At 40.3% G+C, this 26582-nt stretch overlaps 1 protein-coding gene across 1 annotated transcript; it reads right to left on the bottom strand.

Moving 5' to 3' along the window:
- Window positions 1–280: 280 nt before the first annotated feature.
- DNAJC14 (DnaJ heat shock protein family (Hsp40) member C14) lies at window positions 281–20621 on the bottom strand. Its single transcript, XM_075199538.1, has 7 exons — window positions 20492–20621; window positions 10822–12284; window positions 7841–7947; window positions 6289–6408; window positions 4302–4462; window positions 4033–4135; window positions 281–3244 (listed from the first exon to the last, which is right to left on the bottom strand). The coding sequence occupies exons 2-7, from the start codon at window positions 12214–12216 to the stop codon at window positions 3016–3018; spliced, it is 2115 nt and encodes a 704-aa protein (XP_075055639.1). The 5' UTR covers window positions 12217–12284; window positions 20492–20621; the 3' UTR covers window positions 281–3015.
- Between the last annotated feature and the right edge of the window lie 5961 nt (window positions 20622–26582).

The raw sequence follows: 26582 nt of genomic DNA, 5'->3' as shown, positions 1-26582 counted from the left end.
GGTACACAACAGACACAATGTTTCTGTAGGTTTAATATACAGTATAATCTCTAATCCCTCCCAAACTGTAAATTAAATGGACATCAGAAATCTGCAAGGAATTATGTGACTGTATAAAGACCAATAGGTCATCACAATCAATACCAAGCACACATATATAAATGACAGGAGTCCATACATATAATCATCTTCACGCTAGGCCCAAACAGAGATACGACCAAGATTATCCAGGCTATTATGGGGTTTATAGAGCCCAAGAAACAAAACCACAACATTGTGCTTCAAAGCATAAGAGTTTTAATTTAACAAAATGTTATACACGACCATTTTAACCCCTCAAACCTGAGGATCCCCCTCAACCCCATACTGCAATTAGTAAAGACATATACATTTCAGCTGTTCCCTCTAATTAGTGCAGTCTGGAATTAAAGAAGTAAATTATAATAAAAAAAATAAAAAATAAAACACATTGTTAAAAGGAAACTGCATTCTGGGGGATTACATGTATCATAAAAAGCAGCTCTGCATTACAAATTTATTAGTCCTTTACGATCTGCCCATGTAGTGCAATACTAAAATTTCTTCTTCCTTATTATCCACTAATATATGCTGATGGGTTTACATTGGGAATCTGCATCCATGATTGCAGCAGTCTTATTAGTGTTGTATCTGACATGAGCTTTCATAGTGAACAGATTATTAGTAGGAAATATGGTTTCATGTTACACATTTCCTTTCAACACATTGAAATCCCAAGCATCTGTGATTTTAGCATATCCTGCAATTTAAGTATGCAATACGAAATCTAAATGCAAACATAACTGCTGTAATTATAGAACAGTAGCATTAGGCCGCTGTATTTTGTGCACCAGAGCATTAAAACACATGTATATACTATCAAGTGGATGTCGATCTCCAGCTGTTATTCAAGAACACCAACCATTATCCTGAGTCAATCAATAATCAAATACAGTTCAACAGCAGCTACAGAGCAATAGGTCATTTATACCCCTGTGTTAAAATTGCCTCTTTTGCTTTTTCTTCCACTTTATTTTTTATCTTTAAAAAGGAGTAGTACATTTCAGTGTGAGGATGAGCCTCGGGGCTGAGAGGTATCACACTTGCACAATCAAAAACTATAAAATATTCAGAAAGAAAACACATCCTGTTAAAATTGATTGTCCTATACACCGTTCCTGCAGAAATGTACCACATAATGGGACATAGAATCTGAGTGTGGCCATGCCAGGCATACATTAAAAGGCAGCATTGCAGCAGCCACACATTTAATCCCTAATCTTAAAATACTGTTGCAATGAAGCTTGGGACGGCGTTCTCACTTATTTTGCCCCGGTACACGAAACAAAATAAAAAATGAAGGGAGTAAAAGATGGTCTGGATGGCATGTAAATGAAAACAAAGATAACAATGCCAGTTTGCAGACTTTAAGAAACTTCTTTGACAGAATCATGGATGGATATTGCATGTGTATACTGTACTCAATCATTGTTTATAGGGAACACTCACAGTGCGTTAGTCGCCTACGCACACAGTGGAGGCAGTTATTTTGTGAGATGTATCAATATTCATGAGAATATAGACCATCAGTTCATTAGGAACCAGGGCCCCATAAATATATGAATAATGATGTGACCACTAGTTCACAGTGAGTAGGTTGCACTCCTAGTAATATTCGTGCACTGTGTGTAAGTGTTGGGTGCATTTTAAGTATATTGATCCATCAGTGGGGAGCACATGGCTTAGTGGTTAGCACTTCTGCCTCACAGCACCGGGGTCATAAGTTCAATTTCCAGCCAAGGCCTTATCTGTGTGGAGTTTGTATATTCTCCCAATATTTGCGTGGGGGTGCTCCGGTTTCCTCCCACATTACAAAAACATACTAGTAATTTAATTGGCCGCTATCAAGTGTGTGTGTGTGTGTGTGTGTGTGTGTGTGTGTGTGTGTGTGTGTTAGGGAATATAGACTGCAAGCAATGGGGTAGGGACTGAAGTGAGTTCTCTGTACAGCGCTGCAGAATTAGTGGCGCTATATAAATAGCTGATGATGACTGTGATTGTAATATTGGGTGTTCAAATGCATCACAAGCTTGTGAACAGGGCCTTCTCGCCTCTTTGTCTGTATTACCCAATATTGTTTTATTACTGTGTTTGTCCCCAATTGTAAAGCACTACAGAATTTGCTGGCGCTATATAAATGAAAGTTGATAATGATGATACATCTCTCCAGCCATTATACCCTAATTGCAACCAAATAACTGTATATTTGGTATATTTCCAGACCACCTACTCTTTGTAATGGTTAAATCCCAATACACAGCATAGAAAGACAATCTGCAACAAAACAGCACAACATGAAAACATAAATGCCAGCATGGATGCTCTCACACCGATTTCCATGTATCGGTGCACAGGGGACAAAAGAAAAAAAATCAAAAAGCAAACGCGTGTCTTCTCCTTCACTTTCCTAATGCTTGATATCGTTCACATCAATTTCATGCGGATACAAAAGCATTGTGGTCTCCCAATCCCACTGTATAAACCTGTACAGAACAGGTCTTCCTGTGCCAATGTTCATTCTATGGAGTCAATCTCCCTAAGAGACGGCATGCACAGAAATGACTTCCTCTATCCAGAAAGATCTCTACACCAGGAATCTTTGGTATGATGAGTAGATAAGGTTTCACTTTATTTATAAAAAAAAAAAAAAGAAAATGGAAAAAACTTTACTGTCAGTTAATTTGTTAACAGTGCTTACAATGGAAAGCCTTGCTGGTAACCACTGTAATGGGAGAATAGAATGAGGGACTACAAATTAAAGGAAGAGGACATGTGACTTGTATGGTAGTTGAAGCCCTTGGTAGCTTGGATCTAGTCAGTATACTTCAGTCTGACAAGAAACCACTGGAGACTAAATCATTTGAAGAGTTGTGCAACGGATGTCTTTGCCACCCCATTCCCGCCTTTATATTTAGAGTTCAGGTGGATGTGGGTAGCTCATCGCTGTACAGGACGCCTCATTTTCTTCTTTCGTTTGGACTTTGTTTCACTCTTGGGAGCAGTGTCGGGTTTTGATGGTCCAGAAGGGGACGGAGCTCCAGGTGAGGGCTGCTGGGGAGCGGTGAAGATGTTTCCATCGGGCATTTGAGTGGGAGAGCCTTGGAATAGTCTGTTCAAGAGATTCTGCAAATCAGCAACGGATGTTGGGCTGCTTTCTGGCGGGGGCCTAAAGGGACAATAAATGAAACCTTGCTAAATGGCAATATAACAAACTGTAGAGGTATTTGCTCAGCTTTAAATAACTTCAATACAGGTCACCACACTTCATGTGCACAGTAAAAGTCATTAGTAAATTCACATTTGGCTGCATATCACCATAACAATAGCTGTGCAGCAAGGTACAAAATAGCGAGGAACGAAGAATTAACCGCTATAAAAACACCTTTAGTGTTTACTTGAATGAAACGTTACACATTTTAGTGAAAAACACGGGAAAAACAACTGACCCATCAATGAACTTGAAAAATCACGATTGCATTAGCACTATTGTTTTTATAAAACAGCACTCGACTCTTCAGTTAGGAAGTCCTGTGCCTGGTGTGACTGTTTCTCCATCCCATACCATTTGTTCTGCTTCCTCTCCTCCATGTCACCGCCCCCAGCGCTACGGATCTATAGAACCAGGAGTATTTACCTACCGGAAAGGAGGCAGCGCTGGAGAGATAGAGAGTGGCTCAGTTTAGCAATTAGTGCAGTCACTTCAGCAGTGATCAGTGGAGGCTAGGAGAAAAATGTAAACTTAAACAAAAGGTGACCCTCTATGTTATTATATATAATAAAATTACCTCTATAATCTGGATAATATGTCTAAGTCAATAGCTCAGGTTTAGGGACGAACTACAAGATAATAGTCAATTGCACTTCAAATACAACACTGAATTTCCAGATCAACCTTGTGGGACGAGACAAGTTGAATACAGTGGGATGCCTTCCCTAGCGTGGTGTAATGCAAACCTTTGTCGTCCTGTGTTTGTAGGATTCCTTGAGCCAAATGAAATGTGATATGGGACCCGGTGAGTGTCAGGTGAGATTCCTACACGCTGGCATCCTGCCCATTCTAGAGAGAGACAGATGTGGGATCAGTCAGAATCTTGTTGTGACTGTTACAATCAATGTCTTTAATGCATATTACAGAGACTGGAAAGAAGTATTTAAATACAGATACATGAAAAACGATCATCCAGAAAACACATGATATAGCCTCAAGCCCTTGCCCTACTTACCTGTTATGTCAAACACTTTTCCCTGCATCATGGCAAAGTAGGTGATCTTAAGTCCAAGCATACTCGATTCTGCCCAGAAATCTCCCTCTTCTGCTGGGTGCATTTTCCCACATTCAGCACAGTAACGAGCGCTTGCAGGATCCCGATCTATTTCAAATCTCCTGCCAAAACATACAGGACTGCATTGTGAAAGAAGAGAACAGCTGTATCTGTTACAGCATTAATCAGAAGCGAGAAACCAGCGGGTCCCATTCAGTGTGCTCAATTCTGTGTTAAAACACACACAAAGGGACATTTATTGATACTCTATTTACCAAAGACATTTTCCTATATAAGACAAGGTTTTTCACAAACTGCATTTTTATTTTAAAATTAACCATTGTATATGACAACAAAACCTGATCAAAATCTGAATCTATTTAAACAGGTAGAGTGGAAAACCAAATGATGACCCCCATTGCGGTGTGTGTGCCTAAAGAAGATGCAGCGATAAAGTCACACTGCAATAGATTCTGACAGCGTTGTAGAAGTGTCTGAGCGACACTTTGATAGCTGACTTTTCTGACAAAAGCAGGGACTATGAGCATTACTACAGCAAACCTAGCAGACACTACACACTACCGCAGCACATAATGAACACTGCCACTATATAAAAGGTGATCTGTGAGAAATAAAGACACTCTTGGGCGAGAGGGGATGTAGATGATTTTATATTTGTTGAGTGTTTGAAGTTACATTGCCTTCCTGCACCAAAACCAAGGCTGCTGGCATCTCTAGTTTTCTCCTCACTATCGAATTTCACCTTTAAGAGCAAGTAAAACCACTATGTCAAAATATATCAAAGGCTGTGTTTTACGAAGCTGAATAATACACATGAGATGACTAGATATGTCCACTATGACTTCTTTCACCTTGCCATGTTAGGGGGGAGGCGCTTCTCTGGCTCAGCAGGCAGAGAGTATGACAGCTTGGCAGACATGCTTTGCAAAAATGCACAGTAGCTGCGAAATTGATGTCACAACAGGTAAAATCACTGTAGTCTCAACTTTTTGATCTACATTGGATTCCGTTAGGAGAGTGACCTAAAAAGGTGGGAAGGGTGTCAGCTGTGGTGAGAATACTTTACTTCTTAACAGAGCTGCAGTAGAATGACAATTTATCACTGAACGATGGTTCATACCTGATAAAGGCAATGTTTGGGTTTAGAGGCCCTTTAATTTTATTTTGTACTTGTTCAATACAACAATGGGTATATTGGCCCCACATCTTTTGTTTTTCACCTTGTTAGGACACCCGACATAACTGCTGCAAGCACAAGATTCGGTTTACTAAAGTGTCACTGGTATGTTAATATTCTTCAGGAGATCTGATCTCCCGTACTGAACATAGTACTACAGCTGTGTCCGAGAGACACCGAGGTGGAATCACTAAATTCCCTAATTATTCACTATCCTACTTGGTTTGTAACCTGAAAACATAAAAGGTAATCACCAAACATAAAAGCATTCATTTAACCAGCTCTGCTCCATTCAGCCAGAATACTTTTTTCCCATATTACTCCCTTCTGAACTTAAGAAGCTACATGCTGCCACCTGCACTGTTTATAGGACACACTTGGATATCTATTATGGTTTAAGCAAACTCATTCCAATAAACCCAGTATACATAGGAATGAAATCCCAGAATACAGTTCATTTAATAAAGCTCTGTGACACTTGCCCCAAGGACTGTCCAATAAGTTTTACACAAGAAAACAGCAGCATCCCATCGTGACTTTAACAGCCGCTTAGTATTTAGAGGACCGGGCTGTTCTTCACTGTAAGAGAGGGGATAACTTTCTCAGATTGCTAAAATAAAATTAACTAAACATTTCATGTGGCAAGTGCCATGGATTTATCACTGTTATTGCAATATCAACCTGTCTCTACCTTGAAACCTGTTTAAATAACACTTTTCTATAGGATTCTGTCTGATGGCTGCATTGTACCTGTGTTTCCCCTGACACTTGCTGCACATCATGCTGTTCATTGCCTCCTTTAGATCGTCCTGCAGCTTGGTGAGGAACTCATTCATAGATTTAGCCAGCTCAGTTTCTGACATTCGTTTCCTGAAAAGGAAAATTAGCAATGGTGAGATTAACCACCCACTGCCAGGTTATCAGGGCAGATTTAACATTAATGGACAGTAGGAAAAACATTTATTACTTAGTGTATCTTAGCAAGTACAGATGTGTGTGTAATATATCTACTATATAAATGCCTAGTGGCGTGTGTGAAAAAAAAAAAAACAAGCTGCAGCGCCACCTGCTGGGCAGAGTTATACACTGACCTATATATTTCTTGAAGGAGAAGTGACAGTTGGGAGTGGTTGGTGGTTGCCGGGGGTGACAGTGGGGAGTTTTTAACACCTTAAGTAGCTTGATGAAGGATGTGGCGATGAAGATGAAGGATGTGGCGATGAAGATGAAGGATGTGGCGATGAAGATGAAGGATGTGGCGATGAAGATGAAGGATGAGGTAATGGAGAAAAATGATGAGGTGGTGACATGTGGACAAAACCACGTTAAAAAAGGGCGCTTGCGTCGGGAAGTAACGCTCTTCCCCTGAGGAGGCCTGGGCTAGGCCCAAATGCATGACAAGAACCTTTTTAACACCTTAAGTAGCTTGATTTGACTAGAATGCATGAGTATCATGCACGGGTTAACACACACACACACATTTATATATATATATATATATATATATATATATATATATATATATATATATATATATATATATATATATATATATATATATATATATATACACATATACACACACATACATACATACACACACACACACACACACGACACCTTATATTAACCGGCTTCTATGGGGGGGGCATAAATAGGAAAAAAAATTGCTAGGCCATCATTCTGGCCATTGATATTTTCATGCAGGAAGTACAGCCCCCTAATATACCACTAATTTTGTTCATAGCCTTTCAGCATGTCTGTGGATGCTACATGTGTACTTTATTAGACGCTTGGTCTATGTGTGGGTCATAAACTTCTTATTAAAGGGGGGGGCGTCTTGGGGGGCCTGGCGGGTCATGTCATGGGGCCCCTCCCCCTAAACGTTCATCACAGTTTCTGTCCAACTACAGCAGGGGGCGGGGCCTTGATGACATGATTGCGTCATAAGCCCCACCCTGCCACTTTAATATAGAGATATTTAGTAAATGGGAGGTTGCCCTGTTCTCCTGGGAGTTCAGGAGGACTACCAGAAACTTGTGAGTCTCCCGGAAATTCCCTGGGAGTAGGCAACTATGATCTATTATAGTGATCAGGCTCATGTGCAAGATAGCCATTAATAAAAGCAAACTAACTGTTCTCTTACCAAAGCATGACATACTCCTAAGCAGCCACTACAGAGATATGTGGTTCCCTGTACTTGCCACTAGTGTCCCTTAAATTAATTCTCTTACATTTAATTTTTTTATATCCTTCTAATTATACTGTCTTGTAAGAGAGCGCCTCCCCTCCTTGTACTCACAATTCATACTCTTTCCTCTTATCCGGGTTGCTGACAGTATCCCATGCAGCACGTAAAACTTTAAAAGCTTCTTCCGAGCGAGGGTGATTGTTCTTGTCTGGATGAACCTGTTACAACAAAATAAAAAAGGTTTTTGCATCAGAGTATGAAGGAGCGTTGGGAAGATGGGAAAAACGACATAAAAACTGTACATGTACATGTATTATAGAAAATAAAATGATGAGTGTTGTTCAACTACAACTCAACCGCCTAATGGCATTAAAGAATTTTTAGTTTAACAATTGTAAATATGTTGGAGTTTGTTTACACACGACCCACTGCATAATGTAATTTGTAATACTTTGCTTAGAGAACACCTTTTATTTCCCCATCTGGTAGAGTATTGGGGGGGCATGACCTGGTATTCTTTTCCTCTCCTGCTTCTCATTTAAAATGCAAGTAATCATATACCACATACACTGTAATTTCAAATGACCATTCTTTTCCTTTCTTATCGTTGCCAATTAATAAAGCCTTATATTTTTGTCAGTAGTGGGTTACCATCTAAAGAGGCTGCAGATGTGGGGGGGTGCGAGTGGGAGGACCAATCAGAAGATGCAATGTTCGCAATTGCGGCTTTTAATTGGTCTTCCTGCTCACACCCCCTCATCACAGCATCACAAAGCCCTAGTAGTAATATGAACCACACAGCGGTTTTTCCCTTTCGGAGCCTATTAGCTTCAGGTGGCAATGGGGCTTTAAAGTGAATCTGTCACGCCAACATAATACTCCATAACAACAACCGTAGGGTCATTTACAAACTGGGAAATATGCAGAGCAGCAGAAACACAAAAGTATTTTCTTCTTCTTTTGTGATGTCATGTACTTACTTCTGTAGTGATGAGCCTATTTTTCAAGGACACCAACATAAGTTAGAGGGCCAAGTGGGTAGTGATTACAAATGGAGCACATTTTTACTCCTTATGATAGGGGGAAATATCTAGGTGCTCTATGGAGAATGTGAGCTAACAGCAGTAATCCGCCTGTTTCTGTGCGCAAGTGCAAAAATTAGATTTTATTTCGCAGGCTGAGGCAAATTAGTAAACTCCAATGGGAAGGACGAGCTGCATAATTTTTCCAGGAATTCCCTTTTCAGAGTGGGTCCACAAGTACTTTGTAGTTTGACCAAATACTTTTAATTGCGGCTCAGAGGAGACAGACACTGGACTTTAGCCACCGATTTCATCTAAAAGTTTTTTATGACAGCTAGGTTCTTTTCACCAAGGAAACACATTAATATTTGCTCACAGCCCAATGTGAATAAAAAATAATCTGGAACTAAAAACAGTCCAGGTGTCCAATTACTATCATTATATGGCTCAATCAAGTCCTGAAAGGGGTTCCAGTAAGCAGTATTTTAAGTGAAAAAGGAAACGTACTTAACCAGGTGGTAGTAACATTTTTCAGTTTGTTTATATGAACACGTCTATCATGTACAACATTCCCATACAATCATGTATATGCATCAGTGCAAAGGAAGGCATAAAAAAAATAAAAAATAAAACGTAAGCACTTGCCAGACAAGGCGGCGCATTTGCACATTAAAAATCCATCTCTGCATGATTCCCAGTTTGTAAATGACACCAACTGTGTTATTAAAACCGTATTTATTGTGCCATAGCACACTACAAAAATTTACGAAGGAAAATACAGACACTTTCATGCAACTCCCCGCCGCGTCTAGTATACAATATCACGCATCCCCTCACCCCGCCAATTATACAATATCACGCATCCCCTCACCCCGCCGCGTCTAGTATACAATATCACGCATCCCCTCACCCCGCCACGTCTAGTATACAATATCACGCATCCCCCCACCCCGCCACGTCTACAATACAATATCACGCATCCCCTCACCCCGCCACGTCTACAATACAATATCACGCATGCCCTCACCCCGCCACGTCTAGTATACAATATCACGCATCCCCTCACCCCGCCACGTCTAGTATACAATATCACGCATCCCCTCACCCCGCCACGTCTAGTATACAATATCACGCATCCCCCCACCCCGCCACGTCTACAATACAATATCACGCATCCCCTCACCCAGCCACGTCTACAATACAATATCACGCATGCCCTCACCCCGCCACGTCTAGTATACAATATCACGCATCCCCTCACCCCGCCACGTCTAGTATACAATATCACGCATCCCCTCACCCCGCCACGTCTACAATACAATATCACGCATCCCCTCACCCCGCCACGTCTAGTATACAATATCACGCATCCCCTCACCCCGCCACGTCTAGTATACAATATCACGCATCCTTTCACCCGCCGCGTCTAGTACACAATATCACGCACCCCCCACCACATCTAGTATACAATATCACGCATCCCCCCTTACCCCGCCTAGTATACAATATCACGCCGCCCCGCCTAGTATACAATATCACGCACCCCCCCGCCACATCTAGTATACAATATCACGCATCCTCCCTCACCCCACCTAGTATACAATATCACGCCGCCCCGCCTAGTATACAATATCATGCATTCCCACCACCGTGCCTAGCATACAATACCGTTTTTGTGCCAGGGAGACAAATTGAAGTCTCATGGAAATGTCACTGCAATTCAAAACAGGATGCGAGTCCTCCAAACCAGCAGGTTATTGTTATTAAGCCAATAACAAATAAGCAAAGAACGAACAGCGCTGGTATCTGTGCATTAAGCATCATCATCAATTTATATAGCTCCACCATTTCCTTCAGGGACTTCGGTCATTAACTCCACACAAAGTTAAGTATTTGGACCAGCTTTTTACACAGTTAGCACGCTGAGGAGTCTGTCTCCTTTCCCTCATTTGTATACACATGTCATTTGTCTTCTCTAGGAAGTAGGAAGAGGCAAAAAATAAATGCCTCAAACTCACATTAGCAGTTACCTCATACATTGGAGAATGTATAATCAATACAAACACTTACCAATACAGCCAGCTGACGATAAGCCTTCTTAAGCTCTGTATCAGAAGCATCCATCTCTACTCCCAACACCTGAAATGGGTTTAACTCCTCCTCTGGAATGTCAGCCATAGTCAGCAGGCGTTCCACTTCATCCCTGGGCGGGAAGCGGCCTCCTGTGCTAGGTGATCCCGCTGAAGCCCATGTGGTTTTTTTATCTGTCCTTAACTTGGAAGGCCATAATTTTCCTGTCCATCTCCTGAAAAGACTGATTAAATACCTAAAGGTCCTGTTTTGTGTTACTAAGGCCCGAGTCATATGGAATCTTGTGGAAAGCCAGGATCTCCAGTTGCTGTCTGCTCCTACTTTGTCCACTGTTTTCTTAATATACTGCCAACAAAGTTGAGAACAGCGCACTGAAAGCATAAGTAGCAGGAAAAGCAGAGCACACAACATCTTCAGCACACGCAGAACCCATAATCCACAAAAGCAAACGAGAACCCAGAAATCTTTAGTTCGGTGTTGTACCCACATACCAAAGGTCCATAACTGAATCTTCAAACTGCCCAAGTCACGTGCAGGCAACCATAACCTGATATACAGCATCATGCCAAGTGACTCCACACATTCACCAATCAACAGCACCAAATCTATAAGAACCTGGATACAGTAATTTGAGAACTGAAGCAATGGCTGAGGAACTAAAGACCTTATTTGGTGCCTCCCATCGCCATGACTTTTCTTGCGACCTTGTTTGTGCTTGCTGCTAGAGGACTGAGGTTGTCGGCTATCCCTTGTATTGTTACGGGTTTTACCTCTACGCCCTCTTCTTCCAACTGATGCCTTGCTAGAATCCTCCTCTGCCAGCTTCCCACAGTCTTCATCTTCACCTCCTTCTCCGTCCAATGATTGTTCCTGGTAGCAAGAAAAATGGTGACAGTCCTGACTGCAGGTATGGTCACTAATATCAGAGTACGTGCCTCCAACAGATCCTATGCTATCCCTGATACACTCACAATCGGAGTGGAAAGTTTGTGGAGATTCTCGACCAATGCAACCTGCAGTTTCAGTTTGAGGTTTTGAACCACCAAAAAAATCATTTATTACATTGTCTTCATATGCTTCATCAGAAAGAAATTCTCTAGTCCATACATCTCCAGCCATCACATGATGCTTTGAAGCGTTCTCAAAACCATGGAAGCAACTGTTCTTAGGCACAAAAGATGTTTGGTTTCTGCACACCCCTGAAGCCAAATCTGGTGTTCCTGCACCATTTTGCTCAGCTGTATGTTCTGCATTTACATTTGCAGAAAGGCTACAGTTGTCTCCTGGTTTGGGAAAATGTGCTGCATTCCTTTCCTGTGTGTTATTGCAAAGAGGATAAACTGGGGCTGCACTTCTTCGCAATGGCCTCTCCATCTTTTTTTTGGTCCCGTCACGGGGCAAGTCAAATGCTAGGTTACCGCATTCATTGTTATTTCTTCATCCTGCATGACATTAAGAAAAATCAAACAATTACTAAAGCAGTAATAAATAAACTGGGACTGTGTCCTCTATTTAAAAGCATGGACAAGACTATAACTTATAAAGGCATACGGTTTAAAATTAAAGTGTTTCTATATAACAAAGTTATATCCCAACAGACCGGTAGTCAATACTGAATGGAAAAAGATCTCACCACATTTTAGTAGAGTTTCTTTACCAATTTTCCTGTAGCTGTCATTGGCCCCATGCAATTCTTAATGATGCAATTTAGAGTAGCCTTCCGCAACCTGCTGATCTCCAGCTGTTGGCTAACTACATGTCACACAGCAATATTTAGCAGCCACTGTGCATGTAGCTCAATAACATAAAAAAAAGACAAGCGGATAACGTTTAGTTTAGATATTTACCACTGTGTCATATTGGAAGTTGGATAAACTCTCTCAATCAGGAACCAACATGTTCTAAGGCAGCTAGGAAACTATAAAGCAGCAGTGTCCTTTAATAGCACAACTACAACACTCATATTCACGCTTTTTGAAACAAAAAAGCATATATAGTGCTAATCTGGTCCACTGTGATTTGCAAATGACAGATAATCAGTAAATAATCCTTTCTAATCTGTAATATAATCCATTAAATTACATATGTTCTAACCTAGGCGGGAAAGGTTAATAAGCATCTTTCACTAAACAAGTTGTGCAAGCTGAAAATATCACTGCGACACAGGAGTTCTGTTTCACACTTTGTGCCCCCCTCCCAGACTGCCCACCCCCTGCCAACTCTTTCCAAGGTTTAGTATGCTGGGTGCCAAAGTTCTTAGCAATATGTCTATTTTCAACTTGAACCCAAACCACTTGCATACAGCTTACGAGGGAGGCTTCTTCTCATGAGCTACTTAGCCTCTGTGTTACATCCGACACTGACACATTAAAAGGATTATATAATAAGAACAAAGCCCAAAATAACCTGAGAGCTAGGACCAGAATGAGAGCAAGCGATGTACACAGATAGTATCACCGCCTTTTGGGGTGTCTGGCCAAACCAGTTTTCAACACTGCACCAGGTCATTTTTAGGTTTTAGTGACAGCATTGGAGATCGCTAGATCTATTTTAGGAGAACTAAAATATGGAACGTAGACTTGTATATTCAGTTTAATGACAAGGACGCCAGACATCACCACAACTATGCAGACTCTAATTACAGCAGATTTATGCAACAGATTACATTTTACATGTCATATAGTTACTTTATATTTTTACATGCTATTTAGTACTTTTGGGCTCAAATTTCATGTTCGCTGTCAGATGCTTTCCCTCTCCTGACGCTATCAGTCAGGCATGTGAAAGAAGGGCTGCCACAGAGAGCTCCATAGAGGGGGGCAGAAGTGAGTATGCAGCTGGTGTATTACACTGTGGTGAGCACAAAGGGAAAGAGGAGCAGTGATCTGTCCAGAAGCAAGTTATTGGGGTTGTACAATGGTCATTACAAACACCACCATTAAGTCACACCAACCCATTTACATAGCCAACACCAATTTGCCAGACACACACGAAAAAGAAATATGTGTATTACGTTTACCATTAAAAATTAAGTATTCTGCTTTCAGATTATTTTGGCCAAATGTTTGGGCACAGATTGTTTTTTCTACATAGAACTATTATTTACTGAAAACACTCTACATTGTTAGATTGCATCTTGCACTAATATTTACTTAGAGGAAAAGGTTTTACAGTTGCAGGGAAGCAATCCCAGGCCAAACTCCACCTCCAGGGAAGTCTTAAGCGAGGTATACACTACTGGTTTTTCACCCGATTATCATACCAATTACATGATAAACGACTGCTAGGTCTGATATTGCATAGTGTACAGTATACGCTCCTACGATCATGTTTTATCATAACAAAGCACACCGTTTCATTTGATTTCTATAACTGTACTAAAATCTCTATAAACGATGGAACAATGTTGGGCAAATTCTGCAGTGTGTATGTACTCATGACCAGCAGTGTAGACAGATCTCCATAGAGTTTACAGAATCATGATCTTTTCAGCCAATGGTTATGACAGATGAAGAGCACAAATCTGAAGGTAAATTGTGTAAAACGTGTTTATAGTGTGTATGTATGAATCAGCAGGCTGATCAGGATTTTCAGTCATTGGTAAAGATCGATAATGATATCGCATTGAGAGAAATTTTCTGTAGTGTGCACCCAGCTTTAGAGCTGATCTAGTTCCTGCTGGGCTGCATCCTCAGTTACAGCGGAGATACATGGGCGGTTTTCCAGCAGAAGATAATTAGTGTTAAGATGCTCTATTAATGACAAACAGCATTCAGTAGAATCTCTGAAATCTTGTATCACCGGATCACTTATATTGTTAGAAACAAGGGTTACACAGTTTTGTTGAATTTGTAACTATGTGGTAAAGTTTTTTTCCAGTGTGACGTTTTATGAACCTCTGCAGTCAACTCAGCTGTAAACAATTCAACCATGCAATAGCAAATAAGATGTCTTAAACAAGATCTTTAACAACATCATAAAATGTAATCAGCACATATTCAATCACATTGGCCTTGGGTGCCCTTATGCATACAATTCAATCCCACTTGGAATTTATCTGTTCATCTCATTGAGAACATAACTATTTGTACTTTAAGGGGAAAGTACACTTTTGGACAACACCTCCTCTTTTCATCTGCTTCCACCCCGGGTTGGGTACGGCTTAGCGATTACAACTATTCCGACAAGTGTCAAACCTACAGAAAAAACCCCAATGGCAGAAAAAGATGAACTAAATAGAAGCAGACTTACCTGAAACACGAAGAGGCAGATGTCCGATGGCACCGCAGGCTGACAGGCAGTGATTCCGACTGGCCAGCTCTCCGGCACTTCAGTGTGACATGTACGTGACTTACATGAATGGTAATTTAAAGCAGCAATGTGTGGACCCCGCAGGCTAAGTGTTGTAATCGCTAAGCCGTACCAAACCCGTATTTAGTTTGTCTTTTTCTGCCACTTTTCGAAACGCTGGTAATCGGTAATACAATCACCACCGCTCCACCCCGTATAGCACATAAGGGAGGGCTGCTCCCCTCAGGACCCCTCTATTACTTGTAACTGGAAGCTGCATTGCACTGACTCAATCTGCCCCTATAAAGCCAAATAAAGTGCGCTTCTATCAATCTCCATAGAGGATAACTGAATGCACCAGGTCCTCGTGCTTTACAGCTCCTGGCTTAAAGTAACAAGAGATCCCAGTGGAGGTGGAGGCAAGCGGTAAAGTGGAATACTTGTCCAACACTTGACTTCCCCTTTAAATAAACTGCAAATACAAAGAAGGGAGAACCACATTATAATTTACATCCAATCAATGATCCTGTGAGACAGTTTAATAGTTTGTTTTTTTATTTTAGCTTTGTGAGGAAAATTTGACTACAATTTTAAGCTGAAAATAGGAAAATCGCCATAATAATGTCAATGCTATTTTGCTTACCTAACAGATGACATAGCAACATAATGCTATGTAAATAAATGCAACTCTAGTGGCTTAACCTATACTACGGTCATCCAATAATGCCTTTATGTATACTGCATCTATTTATGATTTAGAAAGTGATAAATAGGTAATAAAACTTTCAACAATATCAACAAAGAAAAAAGGAGGTCTCTATACGATTGACTAAAAGGAGAAAGTTAAGCATCAACATTTTAACATACGGTACTTAAATTTTAACCCATCACATTCACTGGAATGCCTGTACTACTTGAAAACTGCCCAGGACTACCGAAGTTGGAAACGCACATGCTGATCTTGCACTACTGTCCAACAGTCTCCGTTATAAGACCCTTTAACCCAACAATCATTCCTCTAGTTGCCTGGAGCTACATCCTCATATAGTTTGCAAAAGGGATGCATCACACAAACAGTAGCACCCACAAATATTTGGACCAGTAAACACTTCAAAATATAATTTAACCTCCCCGCCACAATGAATATGCCCCTGCCATCATTGTGAGGGGCCACAGCAACAGAGGGCCCATCTTGGGTGGCCAGCCAGGCAAAGACAGTGGACGTTAGGCTGACCAGGTTGGAATGCCAGCTTCTCTTGCAGTATTTTAACCAAAGGGGCTGGCATGGATCACAACCAAAACACAGCAGCTTTACGCTTCTTGTAACATTTACAAATTTGTCTTTGGAGCTAATCAAATTTTATCATCTGTAAGCCAACTTAAGGATGCTAGCAGCAGCTTAGAATGGCTGATAATAGGTGAAAATGTTCATATTAATTGTGCCAGTGCATGGGAATGTTTACAAATACATTTGTGGCTGTTAAACAAACGCCTTTGTATATGGGATTAACTTGTATTTTAATTTTTCAGGTCCCTTTAAAAAGTTGTGTGTGATGCTTTCTTCACCATGACTAAAAGCAAAACACACAAGCATCAGGCAAAGACCAGAAAGCAAGGATATGGGCAAAATAAGGCAGTAGCAGAGCATCAGTTATTCCATGCAAACTTGCAGTGAGATCGTTGGTCATATCCCAGCATTTGAACCTATAAATTTGTGTTGATCATAAGACATTGCCTCACAATTATTCCTGATCATTTGTGCCTCCAATCTATAATAAAGAGCTAAAACTGAGGGCCAGCTTAAAAGTGCCATACTGACCCATACTGAGCAACTTAAGGGCAATTTCAAGCAGCGCTCCTACAGCACGCTCACCTAACAGGAGAACAACCAGGCCAGTGAACTTGCCAACATAAGCACTAGCAGAATATCAGAAATTATGTACTGAAGAAGTATATTCCCTCCCAAAAAAGAATATGAAATTCCAATCATAGTAAGTTCCCTTAAAGCACTGAAACTTTGATACAGCAGTAATGAAAAAATAGTATTGTTCCCATTTGTCACTTACTAGTTTTAAATGTGAAGACATTTATAAAACGCTGCATACAGCACAGTGGCTTAGTGGTTAGCACTTCTGCCTCACAGCACTAGGGTCCTGAGTTCAATTCTCAACCAAGACCTTATCTGTCTGGAATTTGTATGTTCTCGCTGTGTTTGTTTGGTTTTCCCCCGGGTGCTCCGATTTTCCTCACATAATCCAAAAGCATACTAGTAGGTTAATTGGCTGCCATTAAATTGATCTTAGTCTCTCTCGCTCTGTGTGTATGTTAGGGATTTAACATAGCACCAGCAGACTGCCAGGCAGCGATAGAAAAAGTATGTCCAGAAGAAGTATATTCCCTCCCCGAACAAAAAAAAATTAAATTCCAATCATATTAAGTTCCCTTAAAGCACTAAAAGTTTGATACAAAAGTAGTGAAAAAATAGTGGTGCTCCCATTTGTCACAGAGACTCGGAGACTGTAAGCTCCAATGAGGCAGGGACTGTTGCGAGTGAGATCTCTGTACGGCGCTGCAGAATTAGTGGCGCTATATAAATAGCTACTGATGATGATAATATAGCTCTCAAGTAAGGGCAAGGACACAAAACTTCTGACACAAGAAACTGCCTTAGGAAATCATATCAACTGGTAGAAAAATATCCTATGTTCATACAAAAAACAACATATTTGCTGAATGGTGAATGCAAGGGAAAGTAAAGTTGTGATGGGACCCTCTGTCTTTCTTCAGCTTGGAGAGTTCGCATTTAACAACCTAATGACCAAACCATAACTCTGCATTGTGCACAGTTATAATTGCTTTTTTGTATTCTAAAACATGCTGAACAAATGTATTACCTGCATTGGTTTTCTACATTTACACATATATATCAATTGGCAATTTGGGAGTTATATTACAGAAAAAGCTTTCCACAAACACCAAAGGAAACAGAATCAATATTGCTTCACAATCTAACAAAAGAGCAAGGATATTTGAACCTAATATTCTATAGTCCTCATATAAAATGCCAAACTTATGAATCTCTTCCAAAATATACAAATACGTTTGTCACCCTTAGCACAGCTTGTACTCAAATTAGGTCATGACTGCATTGTGCAAAGAATCAGCTGTCAGGAAAGTAAGAGGATCTACAGTGCAATATAAACAGAACCAACTCTCTAATAAATACGTCATTCAGTAAACTGGCTTTTGCATTGTTTTCCTTAAGCAAAGTCATTCCAAATCTATATTTGTTTAGCGCCTAGGTCCAAAATTCATGTCAGTTATCTAATAAAATCACATTTACAGGCAAGTATTGAATAAGTTCAGGTAACATGAAATCAGCTTTTAAACACTAGTTTTTGCATGTGAAGATGAGACCATATAAACATGATAAATTATTAACAATTATTTTTGCAAACGTAGTTATGAAAGGGAAAGAACCCTTTAGAATAAACAACATATGTAATTCCAAAATAGCAAATGTTTATCCAGGCAGCATCTTAGAATTTAGTATGCACATGGTATGTTTATTTGCCTGTCTGCAATAACTCTTAATAAAAAATAATTAATGATGACCACAAAAGGCAAAAACTAATTTTCTGCACAATTCGCAGTCTTTGAAGGTGTACAGCCACATTTTGCTGATTAACATCTGAACAAAGACTGTTTTGAATCTTCTAATTAAATAAATTAGCTGCTTCTAGTTAACCAACGTTGCAACGCTTTGCAGATAGAGCCAAATACCCATTTCCACTTTCTCAGAATATACAGTTTGTCATGGTCCCCCTCACATCCTTATGTAGTTTAAAGGGACATTTCAATGATTTTACACCACAAAATCTTTCCAAACACAATATTTTGTGCTGTCATTGTGGTTTACAGGTGTTTTTTTATTAGTGCCAGTATACTACAATAATTCAGGATATATCTGGTCACATAAAAAAATCAAATTTGTCCCACCAAGATAACCTTTTATATTACTTAAGGGATGTGTCTAACAGAATGTCCAAAATGTGTAGAATTTTTACATGCTCTAGCAAACTGTTTAAATAATACAATGTGGTCAACTTGCACATTTTTACATTGTCACTAACATTTTGGGGTGTATATGAACATTTAAGTATTTATTATTTATACAGACAGCACTCTACCTATAAATTGTAATTGGATAACTCATGTGCTCAGCAAAGACAGGGAGTGGGCTTGGGGTAACAGACAGCCAGTGGCTAAAGCTGACCAGAGTGGCACATCTATAATTAACAAGTGCCGACTTTTCCCTCATTTTACACTTTCCCAGAATTTTCTTGTCCTTTGAGAAACACAGTACAAAGGGAATGAGTATGTTTTACTACAAGGTTTTGTTGATATAAATTACATGTTAAATTTTGTAGATGATGGATACACAAACTCTTCAGGGTATATTACTAGACCACAGGTTTGCAAAAATGTAGATGTTGCATATAGCAACCAATCAGATTCTGGCTGTCATTTTGTAGAATGCACTGAATAAATGAAAGCTAGAATCTGATTGGTTGCTATAGGCAACATCTCCACTTTTCCAAACCCAGTTTAGTAAATCTAGCACTTCGAGTCAATGACCTATACACCTTTGTATTGATATGAATCCATGAGGACTGATCTAATTTACTCCCCAATTATACATATTTGTCAATAAAAGATAATGGGCTGATAAATTGTGCATTCAAGGGCAAACCCATAATATTAAGGGGCACAACACACACATTTGTTTCCTTTTTTTTAGGGTGGTTACATTGTTTTCATTAGAAAGTTCTGAAACAAGTTTCTCTTTATTAAATCAGGAGCTTGCAGTTAAACTGTCAACTTAGCTTTGTTTCAGCTTTTTCAGTTCCCCTTATATATTTGGCTCATCAATCTGCATATACCATACATGAACTATTCTGTATCCTTTAACACCACCAGTTGAAGTGAATAGTAATGTTGAATGTCATTATTGTCACATAGCAACTATTGCCAGTGATTGTGGTGGAGCTTATGAAGCCAGGGACGGTTAGGATTGGTAATACTATCAGGGCATGTTATTTACCAATGATAATGATCATAGTATCCTGGTTGGTTGGGTCACTGAAGACTTATTTGCGAGAAAAGCTATTTTACCAAAACTTTACAGACATTTACCACCCTGTCTCCTCTACGGCTACATGATGTGCACAGATCAGGTAACAGCAAGTATCAGAGGTGACGGTCAGGCCGTCAGGAGACAGCTTGTTCCCATCCCACAGTGTTGCTGCATGGCTGGATCACACAGATGGTGCACACATAACCCCACCGGTGCCCTTACCACGCTCCGGAGGTGAGATGGGGACAGTACCGCTGTGGGCTGCACCCAGCACAGGTCGCCGGTCACTGCTGGCCCACTCCCCCGGGTCTCTCGGTGGTTCCCCCGATCAGACACACACTGTCCAACATCACTTCCGGGACCGACGTCGGTTGAGCGTCAGCGTGACCAAGTACGTCATCAGTCCTTAGCGGCCATTGCTCTGTCTGGCTACTTCCAGTTCTTTGCTCAGTGAACGTTCAATCCTTAGTCGGTAGTCCTGTATTTTATCGGCCTGGGACTTGGCTATATATAGATAGGACGGCAAGTATTCTGTTTTGAAAACGTGGTAACCAGGAGCACAGTGGATGTGGACCTAATTATCTAACAGATAACACTGCTTATCTCATTTTTATTTTTGTCACAATAGTGTGAATCCTTTAGTATTTTTTGTGATTAATTCAAACATCGTTTTAGAATGTCTATCATGTAAGGATTTTGAGTGATACCCAATTAAAGTTCACTTTATTACATTTATTGACACTACATATTAGTAAACAAGTAACTAACTTAAAATGTAGTAAACGGTAGTTGCAACTGATCCTAATTTATTCATCATAATAAAAAAAAAAATCCCGCTAAGTGTCCCTCTATTCAGGGGCGGGCTGGGCCGGGGGGCATCGGTCCCTCGGGCCGCTCAGTCTGACCCCTGTTTGGCAGCGTCATCATGACTCGGCCGCCTGTACGACCACCGGGCTGAGATTTGCCAGCCCGCGCCTGCCTCTTTTTATTTTTAAGGCTGACAAAATATCTTCTCTAACGCTTTGGTCATTTATTTTAACTCAAGTAGGGCAAATAAAAAGGATAGGCAAAATTGTTTCATAAATGTGGTCTCCTTCCCTTTGTGCCATTTATAGCAGGATTGCACTACAATGGTTGTATTTTACTGGGTAAAAGCCTGCACCTTATCGACACAAGTTTATAAGTGGTCAAAAATGTAGCAAAATTGTACATTTTTATTGTTTAGCAGCTGTTAGCCCTTATGTTATATCCGCCACACCTTGTATGCAACATACCTTGTATAATAAAGTTGGTTTCTCTTTCAGTTTTTCTCCATGAATTTGTATAACCAAGGAGTGAAAATAAAAAGACCTCTAGTGGAGGATAGACGTTTCATATATGTAACCCCTGTCACTATGTAATCCTGGGGTACATAGATGGGTAATAGACTTTCACATTTCACATAAGTGACCGCACATGCAGGTTTTACAGCAATGTCTTAAGCGTGGACACATGTTGTGTGATGGTGCCAGTGGTGGAACTACCATTGGTGCAGCAGGGGCAGTGCACCGGGACTCATGGAGATAATGGGGTCTGCTGCATAGCAGATGCATAGGGGCGGGGGCACCAGTTCCCTCCACCCCACCTCCCTGCACCGAGGCCCACTGCTCGCTAGATCTGCCTCTGGGTGGTGCAATGCAATAGTTGTTGCATTAAGTTGGATGCCAGACCATCTCTATTACAAAATAGAACTCTTTATTTACACTCCTTATCACTGTAGCACAATACTTGAGTTTCAAATAACACTAAATATGCATAGATCATATATGCATTTCCTGTCTCCTCCTGCACAGTTCTTAACGGCTACATGGACAGAATATTAATAGGACAGTCACATTTACAATGGTGGCTAGCGTACTTTCCTCTCTCCACAGTGTTCACTAACCCATTCCTGTGCAAGGGTAATATATGCATTTACTTGGCTCTGTCACCTTCTCTGGTGCACAGCCCTGCTCAACCCTCTGCGGGGGTATTATCACTCACTTGTTTGGTGGGTGTCTCAGTCTCACATATAGCACTGTTTATCGATTCTAATGCTGTCTATCTCTTGATAATGTCACACTCAGTCTATGGTTGCTGTTTCCCTCCAGGGCCGTAACTAGGGCTGTGCGACGGGCGACCACCCAAGGCGCAACGCTGAAGGGGGATGCAATTTTGGAATATTTTAGGTTATATTTGGTTAAAATTGAGGGCTAGGGGGGCGACATTTGTCTTTCTCGCCCCAGGCGCTAGAATTCTAAGTTACGGCTCTGTGTCTCTCAGTCACACCGCCATATTTTAAGACAATGCAGCATTCTCCCTCCAATTGAGCTCCCCCCTTTATCATAGAGAGCTAATTTCTCCCTCAAATCTATCCCATTTCACTCATTCTGACTGTCATGATGTCCTTAGATCCTTCTTGTGCAAGTCATAGACTCACTTCACAGGACCTCCGTCCTAGGTCCATGGCTGTCACCTTTTTATCACATAGATTCTGATCAGCACATACCAGTCTTATGTTGCTAAGCAACCGTTGGTCTGTCTCCTCAGGGACTTGTCGGGCCACAGATTCAGTCACTTGGACGTGTTTAGCAGCTTTTTGCCCCGAAAAAAAAAAACTTTTATAACCCTGCCACACCTTGTATGCAACATTTGTTACATAATAAAGTTGACTTTTCATTCAATTGTTCTTCGTGAATATGGATATCCAAGGGGGTGATAAAAGAAACACCTTTAGTGGAGGAAAGGAGATATATATATATATATATATATATATATATGTATATATGATGTGAGTGAGTTCTCTATACAGCGCTGCGGAATTAGTGGATTAGTGGAGCTATATAAATAAATGATGATATATACACTACAAAAGGACAACTAAATACATTGTTGTTACTGAAGAACATTTAGAAACAACAGTGTAATCTCTTTGATGTAACACATCTTGGGAAAATGTAGGGGATGGATAGTAAAAGAAAAAGTTGAGGGTACAAACAAAACAGTTAACACATTATCTCATACTCATTAACATTTGGGAATCTATGTATTGCATTATATTGTTGGAATTATATATCCTGCAAATAAATAATGCACATTCTTGATTTGTGGAATCTCTAATCACTTTTATTTCTACTTTACATTACTAATTACATTGCTAATATTTTGCTGCTTTTAATACTTAATAGGAGGGAATAGGACTTTATATGTCTTAGCTTAGTTGTGCACAATTTGACTATAACTACTATATTTCTTGAACTTGGGAGGAATATTGGGAGCCAGTGTAGAGCTTTGCAGAGTGGTGCAGCAGAAGATTAGTCTTGCCGCAGCATTGAAGATGGATTGAACAGGGGAATGCCAGTTAGCAGCAGGTTGTAATAGTCAAGATGGTAAATGAGGGTTTTGGTGATGTCTTGAGTGAGAAAGGGGAGGATTCAACCAATGTTACAAAGTTGGAAGTTACAGGATTTCATGAGTCCCTGGATATGAGGAGTGAAGTTGAAGATCTAGTCGAAGATGACACCAAGGCAGCAAGCCTAGGTATCAGAAGAGATCATGAAGTTGTTCATTGTGAGAGATTTTGTAGGAGTGGAGGAGATAGTGTTGGAATATACAGGTGGATATGGAGGAGAACAATAAAGACAAGAAATGTGTATAATGGGCACTCAATGGCTTATATTTTTATCTCATTAATGTAAAATATGCATTAAAGCTTTATCAATATACATTAAAATGGAGAACTTCCAACATTTTAATTCCCCATATATTTCCAAAACTAGCGAAATATTAAGATAGGTAGATGTGAAATTTCTATAAATAGAAGAATTGTTCACTGTTAAAAAGGCAGCATATTGCTGCCCAGCCACCTCACTACTCACTTAGATAAATACTATACCAAAAGTTTTGAGAATGACACAAATATTATTTTTCACAAAGTCTGCTGCCTCTGTTTTTATGATGGCAATTTGCATATACTCCAGGATGTCATGAAGAGTGATCAGATGAATTGCAATTAATTTCAAAGTACTTCTTTGCCATAACAATGAACTTTATCCGAAAAACAACATATCCACTGCATTTCAGTCCTGCCACAAAAGGACCAGCTGACATCAGATCAGTGATTCTCTCGTTAACACAGGTGAGAGTGTTGACGAGGACAAGGCTGAAGATCACTCTGTCATGCAGATTGAGTTATAATAACAGACTGGAAGCTTTAAAAGGTTGGTGGTGCTTGAAACCATTGTTCTTCCTCTATTAACAATAGTTAGCTGCAAAGAAAAACATGCAGTCATTGCTTTGCACAAAAAGGCTTCACAGGCAAGGATTTTGCTGCAAGTAAGATTGCACCTAAATCAACCATTTATCAGATCATCAAGAACTTCAAGGAGTGAGGTGCAATAGTTGTGAAGAAGGCTTCAGGACGCCCAAGAACGTCCAGCAAGCACCAGGACCGTCTCCTAAAGTTGATTCAGCTGCAGGATCGGGTCACTACCAATGCAGAGCTAGCTCAGGAATGGCAGCAGGCAGGTGTGGGTGCATCTGCACGCACAGTGAGGCGAAGACTTTTGGAGGATGGCCTGGTGTCAAAAAGACCATCAAAGAAGCCACTTCTCTCCAGGAAAATCATCAGGGACAGACTGATATTCGGCAAAAGGTACAAGAATTGGACTGCTGAGGACTGGGGTAAAGTCATTTTCTCTGTTGAATCCCCTTTCAGATTGTGGCATCTGGAAAAATGTTTGTCTGAAGAAGGAAAGGTGAGCACTACCATCAGTCTTCTGTCATGCCAACAGTAAAGCACCCTGAGGCCATTCATCTGTGGGGTTGCTTTTTGGCCAAGGGAGTGGGATCACTCACAGCCATGAATAAAGAATGGTATGTAAACATCCTCCAAGAGCAACTTCTCCCAACCATCCAAGATCATTTTGGTGAAGAACAATGCCTTTTCCAGCATGATGGAACACCTTGCCATAAGGTAAAAGTGATAACTAAGTGGCTCAGAGATCAAAACATCGAAATTTTGGGTCCATCGCCAGGAAACTCCCCAAACCTTAATCCCATTGAGAACTTGTAGTCAATCCTCAAGAGGCGGGTGGACACACAAAAGCCCACAAATTCTGACAAACTCCAAGCATTGATTAGGCAAGAATGGACGGACATCAGTCAGTATGTGGCTCAGAAGTTGATTAACAGCATGCTAGGGTGAATTGCAGAGGTCTTCAAAAAGAAGGGTCAGCACTGCAAATATTGACTCTTTGCATAAACGTAATGTAATTATCAATAAGAGCCTTTGACACTTATGAAATGCTTTTACTTCAGTATACCATAGCAACATCTCACAAAAAGGTCTAAAAACAATGAAACAGCAAACTTTGTATAAACCAAAACTTTTGACCATGAATGTGCATAAATTACTCGATTCACTAAGGAAAGGAAAGCAAAAAAAGGAGTGAATTTTCCCCCTTTTGGCAAAAACATGTTGCATTGGATGGGGAGGTAAATTTAAAATGTGATGGCAGATTTATAGTTGGGGTAGGGTACATCCTAGATCAACTTTAAATTTGGGTGTACAAATAAAACTATCAAGTGTTTGTGTACTACATGAAAAAAGAGCCAGTATTTAACTTATGTACAAAATAATAAACTAATTTGCACCCTTTTCATTGTAAAATGGTTTGTCCAGGAGAAGATTTACTTCTTTGTTTGCTTTACTTGCCTTAATGAATCGGACCCAAAACATCTAATAGAGTTCACATATTCAGTGTCTCTATAAAAGTAACAAATCATAAAATAAATGTAGGGGTGTAATTTTAGGGTAACACTAATTATATGAAACTAGCAAAGGAAAGGATGATGGTTCAGAGTAATTTCCTATTTTAGCATTTGAATGCTTGTGGTTTTGGTTGTTTCACAAAGTTAAAAGGGAAATTCAATAGGAACAAATATCAGAATGGGAAAGGCATTTGACCAAAGTGAGAGGGAAGATTACTATATCATTGATCTGGTTCACTGTCATGGTGGTCAGGTCCCAATCTTCAGCCCAATATGCAAAACATGTATGTTCAAAATAACAGCACAGGCACTCCTGGATATGGAATTAATTTATGTTCCAATAGTGCTGTAACGGATTTACTGGACTCACTACTAATCTTGATTAGCGCTGGCTTACCTGAGGTGCGGAGTCTAACAATCTCCCCGGTATTCACCAAGAACCGCTGCAAGGCGGGATGGGCTTTGCTGCCAGGAGTCGCAGGTCGCGGTTCTCAGGTTTGCCCCAAGATGTAGTACAGCGGAG

Source organism: Mixophyes fleayi, chromosome 2, assembly GCF_038048845.1.
Source record: "Mixophyes fleayi isolate aMixFle1 chromosome 2, aMixFle1.hap1, whole genome shotgun sequence".
Lineage (NCBI taxonomy): Eukaryota > Metazoa > Chordata > Amphibia > Anura > Limnodynastidae > Mixophyes > Mixophyes fleayi.
The sequence above is the reverse complement of the archived record's forward strand: the minus strand, read 5'-3'. Positions and strand labels throughout refer to the sequence as shown.